The 7,774-nt window shown below is 34.6% G+C and overlaps 1 protein-coding gene across 1 annotated transcript in view; it reads left to right on the top strand.

Moving 5' to 3' along the window:
• The first annotated feature begins 238 nt into the window (after positions 1 to 238).
• Positions 239 to 7,774, top strand: part of MLF1 (myeloid leukemia factor 1) — a 31,940-nt gene continuing 24,404 nt past the window's right edge. The window contains exon 1 of the mRNA XM_011379573.2: positions 239 to 411. Coding sequence (XP_011377875.1) covers positions 365 to 411 — 47 coding nt within the window. The 5' untranslated portion in view covers positions 239 to 364. The remainder of the gene's footprint in view (positions 412 to 7,774) is intronic.

Genomic DNA, 7,774 nt, shown 5'->3' on the forward strand with positions numbered 1-7,774 from the left:
CCCAAGGTCATACATAAGATTGTATGATTTTTTTTGTTCCTGAAGACCAGTGAACAAGCTATCTTGTCCCTCAAGAGGCTCCAGAAGGTTTGGCAAGAGGCCCTCTGGCCTCTCCTGTGTTGAAAGCGGTTGCCATGGCTGCGGCACATTATTCCCCCTCCCGTCTCGTTTGGTGACGTAAGGGAACCAGCATCCAATAGGAAAGCAGGTCCGCGTCCCGCTCCGCCTTTCCCCGCGGGCCCCGCCTTCGTGGCCAAAAGATAAGCGTCGTCTGGGGGCCAGAGGCAGGCTCCGGTCGCGGCCGCGGCGAGTTACATCGTCTTCCAATCTGTCCGCGCCCGCCGCCGCCCGAGACAGAGCCAGGATGTTCAGGATGCTGAGCAGCAGTTTTGAGGATGATCCCTTCTTCTCGTGAGTGTTGGGGGCCGGGAACCCGTGGTCGCGCGGAGATTCAGGCATCTTGAGGGGAGCTATTTTGAAGGGAAAGCGAGTTTTAGAGGACGAGAGGGAATTTGGGGGACTCCAGGAGGCGGTTTGAGGGAGAGGACTTGGGGACGTGTGAAGGAAGGAAGAGGAGGACTTGGATGTGTATGAGGGAAGGGAGAGGAGGATTTAGGGGCGTAGAGTGGAACAGGAAGGTTTGAGGGGACGTGCGGTGAAGTTAGAAGGATTTGGGAGGCGTGGGATGGGAAGGGACTTGGTGACTCGAGGTGGGGGCAGGTGGGGGGGAAGGATTTGGGGGCGTGAGGTGCGGAGAGGTCCGAGCACGCACACCCGGGGTACGAGCTGCTCTCAAGTTGGCGGATTTCGGGTGACCCCCTTTGCTTCCCGCCTTCTGAACGACGCCCTCGCAGTTGCAGGGGCTTGTCGGGTGACAGTAACTGCTGTCTCGGTAACTGCCATCTTGGTGGAACTTCTGGCGTGCATTATGCTCACAGGACCCTTTTCACCCTGTTTTTAATTTCAGATGAGGGGCAAGGAGAATCTTATAGATGACGAGTCTTCGAAAAGTGAAACGGTTTTAAAACAGCTTTTTTCACAAGTGTTCATGAGAGCATAACAAAGTTGGAGGGTTGTGATGCTCTCACCTCCAAGGGCTTGGAAGTTGCCATGTGCACTATTTGTTTTCTTTGCTTGCTTTGTTACAAAGCTAGCCTTGTTTGGGAAGGGACTGCACTGTCAGAAGTACAAATAGGGCAAGGAAACGGAGAGGGTGCATTTAGCACCTCGGGTAAACCAGTGCCAGCGCTGTGAATGGTTCCAAGTGAAATAGTGATGCCTTAGGAAGAAGACATCCAGAAATTCTTTCATTATGATCTAGTTTCCTGTGTTTAAAAAAATTCTTCCCTTGGCGAATATATAAAAGTAATAATCTAGTTGGATCGTTAAGACTGGAAGATTTGTGATACCTTTTTGCCTTAGTGTCCTAATCGCTTAAATTCTCTCTGCAACTTAGGGACTTTTTTTTTTTTTAAGTTAAAATGTTAAGTTTACTACATAGATTTTTGTTGTTGTTGTTTTTAAAGGGAAATACTATATTGATTTAATGTCTATACTATTTTAAAACCAAATAACATAAAAGTAATAATTGAAAGGATAACACTAGAATCGGTGAAATGATTAATGTAGACTTATAATTAAGGTATATATGAACTCAAGCAAATTGATTATCCTGGGTAGTTCACTTGTTTAGGAGCTGTTGGAACATTTACAATCAGTGTCATTTTAATGAATTTCAAATTTTGTATTATGACTTGTTCTTTTAAAAGCCTCTGAGAGTAGTGACTAAATATATCCATAGATTAGTTGAGCTGTTGAAGTGGTTCTTATGTAATTGTGACATCAGTACAGTGGGTTAAGAAGATTATGACAGACAACTTTTGGGTTCTATTATATCCTTGATTATATCAAAAAGAGCAATGAGCTTAACTAAACTGTAAATGTATGATTAGTACATTCTTCAAAATGTCTAGCAAAAGTGTATTTTAAACTCTTGGGTGACTTCTGACCAAAGGCAATGAGTCCAAGAGTCAGGGTTAGAAATAGTAACAGACCACAAATAGTAGCATACATCTAAGAACACTTCCCCTGTGCTTAGAGTGGAAAGGACCATCAGTTACATGTCCGTAGATCTTTCAGTCATCACTCTCTGTAACCTTCTTTAAATGTAAGAAGCTACATCATAAAAATTTAGGATCAAATTATTGTAATTAACTTTATAAAACTGATTCATGCTTATAATTTTTTTGCTCCACAATTAACTGTGTAGAGAGTAAACATAATTTGATGAGGTTAAGGAGAAAAAGAATGTGAGTCTACATTTATTTCAAGTAATTGTCGTTTGACCCACTCCTTTTACCCCAACACCAAACAAAATGACTATCTCTTACTTAATATAAGTCAAACCTGAAGAATTCATAAAGGCAACCGAATTCTTACTCAATCTTCTACTGACCGTAAGGAGCACAGAAAGGTTCCATGCCCACCATCTTTTATATAAATATTATCCCTATTGCTAACATTGGGTTTCCTAGTGACTAGTTTAATGTTTGACATGTAGAAAGTATTCAATAAATATTGTGTAATGATAATCTGATGTCCTTTATTCTCTTGTAATTAATCTGGTATTTATTGCTGAAAGTAATTATTTGATTTCAATAGATGCCGTTGTTGATATTGGCACTTTTTAATTTAAACACTACCATTTTCTAAATAATCCATTAGTTCAGAATCAAGAATATCAATATAAGCATACTTTATCAATTTATTTCAGATGTGAGCAGACACAAATATACTTCTTGGATATAAAATTAGAATTATTAAATGATTTGAGACTGGTTAAGTACTTTGGTCAAATTGTCAAATGCTTAAAAGCTTTGAGTAAAAAAACAAATTTTTAATCTATAGTTTTGAATTCAAATATATTCATTTTCAACATTTACCTTCCCATAACAATACATGTTAACTTTTTCATCAGATAATTAAAGGAAAACTTTAAAAGTGATATTTTAAAGTTCGTTGTTTTATTATATATTTGGAACTTTTTTAATATTGGTATCTTACTATGTTTCAGAGCTGAAGTTATTTCAGTGAAAATAGCCTTACAGTATACCTTTATATATACTTTCTTAAATAAATAGTACTTGTAATTTGGTTAAAAACACAAAGGCTAAAAACTGGTACTTCCTGGCATGCAGTTTTCTCTCAAGAATACTACTTTCCCCTCTCATTTGTATTTGCTCAAAAAGAAATAGAAATATGTATGTATGGGCAGGAAAATTAATTTGAGGTTAAAATGGGTGACTTTGGGTATCTATCCTATACCTTATAAGAATTGATCATTTAGCATAAAAAAATTACATATATCTAGTACAATCTAGAAATTTCTACTTTGTACAGAAACATGAACTTTGAATCTTCTGAGCTACAGAAATGAAATTCTGATCATGCAAGTCTATAAAAAATAGCTATGTTACCACTTATCAGCTGTGAGACATTAAAGGCTCAGTAACAAGTTGGCCATTCTGTAAGCCTTATTTTTAATCATTAATTATTAGCATTTCCTTAAACCACCCAACTCTTTTTATGGGCACCATATGTGTGATGAGCAGTCTTTGGTCAAAGAACTGCATATATTCACAGGAAGTTGCTTTCTCCATCTCTTTGCTCTCCACAGAAGCTAACACATATCTATAATCTCTTTTTAAAATTTTTTATTTTGCATATTTTGCATTTTGGGGGTAGCTGGAGGACACTGCTTTGACATATTCACTGACTGAGTTGTAAGTGAATGTATTCCATGTACAAGACAGGCATTGACTGATATTTCCTTGATTGAGAATATTATGGTAGCAGGAAATAAAACAATTACTAGATAAGTTTTTGTGACAATGTTCAAAGTTACTTACATATTTGTTTTCAGATATATAGTCTGAGATGGGGTCTTCATCAAGATGACATAGTTTGGTGCTAATTAGTACTCTAATTCTAATTAATAAAAGTAGCTTGAGAGCACTCAGCTAAAATTTAAAGTTTTGATTTTGGGGATCCCATTTTATGTTAAGACCCCTATCAGCTACTGTGATTTTTAGCACCTAAAAATTTCTGTTCTCGGAAATATTTTAATATAGATATTTCTTATAAATGAACTTTGCATATTTTAAGATATGGCATTTGATAGAATGAAACACTATGAGCCTTGAACTGAAAGAATTTCTAAGGTAGACTGTTGATTTGGGACATTTTGGGTACATTAAGTACAAATCATTGAATTATGAGCTAAGGAGCACAACACGTTTATGACATTGCTGGATCAAGGAATGCTATTTGGCAGGATCTAATCATATAATGCTTAGTTCTATCAATAAACATTATAAATATCCACACAGAAGTAGGGAATGGGGGCTATTCCTGTAACACTCTTATTATCAAAGGTTTATGCCACACCACCATTTTAAACTGTGCTGCTACACAGTGGGAAAATAGAATTGCCTTTGGAAATGTAATTCATCCTTCAGGTTTTTCTTAGATTTCCACTATATGCCCTGTCCTATGGACTGTATTATAGATTTGTAGAAATCATGGCCCATGCCCTCAAGATTCTCTTATGAATGTTGGTTCTATACATTATTTCTAGTGTCAAAACTTAGATCACCTGATGTATTTCATTTATGGACCCATGCACCCTATTGAAACTAGAGATCATTTCTTTATGAACAAGAGAGTCATTATAATTTTCTGGCTAAGCTTTTGCTACTGCTATGTATAATGGAAGGAAGGAATTTCCCTTGATGAATGGGACTGCAATGTCAATTTTCTGAGACTCTTCTGTAATAAATAGTGTAATAGTTTTTACTTAGAAGCATAAATACCTATATTCTTGTAAAGGCCAAGTAAAATTGTAACCTGCCCCCCCCATATGTATGTATGTGTGTATGTGTATATATATTTATTTATATTTATATTCGAGTCTCAAAAACAGGAACTTATTCTAAAGTGAAACTTCACCAGCTGTTAAAAAAAAAAAAACTTTTGTTGAAATTATACCCAAGAGATCCAGAATCATTCTAAGACTTAAGAAAATTTTATGAGGGGAAGAGCAGCAATTTACTTTTCCTAGCTTGTGATAGATTCATAATATGAAGTAAAAAAAGTACACTTGGTACCAAATGTCATTATGTTTGCTTGTGGTTTGTATTCGTTAACCTGAAAGAGGTAGTATGGCTATTATAATAGTAAAGTTTTATGATTTAAACCTTTCCTGATTTGAATGAAAATGTATCCTCATAGAAAAACCTGAAAACTATAGAAAGTTGAGTAAAAGAAATCATGCAACCCAAGATTTTTGCTCTATCTTTATTTTGATGTATTTTTTTCTATTTTCTATATATGAATTTCTTTTTCCAAAATTGGAACCAAACTCTAGAGTTATAAATGTACTGTTTTTCCTTACCATATACCATAAGTATTTTCATAGTCTTTAGATTTACTCTAAAGCATCAATTTAGTGTCTGCAAAATATTGCATCCCGTGGACATACAAAGAATATATTTTACATAAATCTTTCACCACATTTCAAATTATTACTTCAGACTAATTTATGTATACAAAATACCCAGTTCATAGGGTATAAACTTTATAAAGCCTCATCATATTTTCTTTCAATTTATTTTTTTATAAGAATGAAACTTTAATTTTCAAAAGAGAACAATATACATGGATAGAAATATATAAGAATATTAATTTCCTACCTGAGAAAACAAACTCTTATATTAGGTTAATTTTTAAAAATATTAAAACAACTTTTTACTACCACAAGAGATTTTTGGCTTTGATTATAAAGAATTTGGGGTTAGTCAAGAGAAATCTTAGTCTTATCTACAAGCAGTTGCTGTTCTGGGTAGACATCAGTTGAACTCACTTCAAGGTCCAGACAGACTTCTTCCTGAATGGTTCAGACAGGTGCAAAAGCCAGACTGAGCCCATTTTTGTCTTAATGCTTTTTCCAACAGGCAGCCTTTTGTTCACGTCACTCAAAAAATAAAGATTTTTTTATACATATAGACTATCTATTCCTATTTAAATAAAAAGAAACCTGGGCAACATTTTAAATGAACTACATGTAGTTGCTGAATTTTTAGCCCAATTGTAATGCAAGTAGGAGAATAAATCTCAATAAATTTTATGTTTCTATAGGAAAATGACATTTAATACTCATTTATCCATAGTACAAAATCTGGTATTCTCTGAAGTATCTTTCTTCATTGTAGTTGAATCTCATCCACATATCTAAAGTGAAGGTTAACTGGTTTTCTTATATAACGGCATATTAATAAGAACGGACATTTTAATCTCCCTCCTTGTACCCATATTCTAAGCTCTAAATATTCAGTGAGTATAGCGCTCTAAACAAAAGGCCTCTTTTGAATCATACATTTTAAAACACCAGGTGGTATGAAATCCTTTAACTTCCATAGTCCTATTTCTTTTTTTATTCTTTGAAGATATTTTTACTATGAAATGTTTCAAACATATACTACAAAAATATAACATAAAAATACTGTATACCCAATACCTAGAATTTCAAAATTTACACCTGCTATATCCATGTCTATTGCTACTGCCATCTCCAAAGTGTTTTAAAAGAAAATTCCAGATTTCTTGTCATCTCATTTCTGTGTATTTCCAAATAAATCTCTGAAAATATGGTTATCTTCTTACACAGCCACAATACCATATTCACATCTAACAACATTAACAAGAATTCCAATTGCTTGGTATCTTCTGGCATTGAATATCATTGAGATATCAAATACTTTGGAATAATTTAGTTTTAGAGGTAAAAATTAGAAATTTTTGTTTGTTTGTTTTTTGTTGTTTGTTTGTTTTTTTACAGTAGAAAAGAAAAGTTTTATTAGAAGGGAAAGTACACTTCCAGAAGTGGAAGCGGACCTGAGCAAGAGAAGTATGGCTAAAAAGGCCAAGGAATTGTTTCTTAGACAACTCAGTTAGGGTCTTGAACTACTTGAAACTCTATTCCTTTAAGTAAGAAGTAGGGAGATACATACACCAAATTCTGATTCCTTCATTTTAAAGTAACTTGATCATCAGATGTTGGTTTGGGAAAGCATAAAACTCCTGGTCTGCCCTCTAGTGTACTAATAGGTAAGCTAGCTGCTCATTGTGTGCCATTGATCGATTAATTTTTTTTCTTTTTTTTCTTTCTTTTTTTAAAATTAAATTTATTGGGGTGTCATTGTTTAACAAAATTATATAGGTTTCAAGTATATAATTCAATAATATATCATATGTATATTGCATTGTGTGTTCACCACCCAAAGTTAAATTTCCTTTTATCACCTTATATTTAACCCCCCCCTTATCTACCTGCTCCCTTTCCCCCTTTCCCTCTGGATACAACTTCCCCATAGTGCTAGTTACTTGTAATTCCTCTAAAAGAGTGATTCTCAAAGTTTTAACAGGTGGAAAAGTACAGAATGGCATTCTGTTAAATTTTCTGTGCCTGTCATCACTCATCAATAAGACAAAAACCCAAAACTAAAAATCCCACAAAAATTCATGGAAAATGACCTTATTTATATTTTTCTGCATTGTATGTATAATATCTGTACTTGTTTGTTCCTTAATCTGTCAAAGTCTATTTTTAATTGGAAAGGATATGAAATATATGTACTATCTAAATAAACTTAATGCTCGTGTCTTTATATTATTTTCCTAAGTGAATTTAGTACAGTTATATTTCTCCAGTTAATAC

This window comes from Pteropus vampyrus, unplaced genomic scaffold, assembly GCF_000151845.1.
Source record: "Pteropus vampyrus isolate Shadow unplaced genomic scaffold, Pvam_2.0 Scaffold12, whole genome shotgun sequence".
Classification (NCBI taxonomy): domain Eukaryota; kingdom Metazoa; phylum Chordata; class Mammalia; order Chiroptera; family Pteropodidae; genus Pteropus; species Pteropus vampyrus.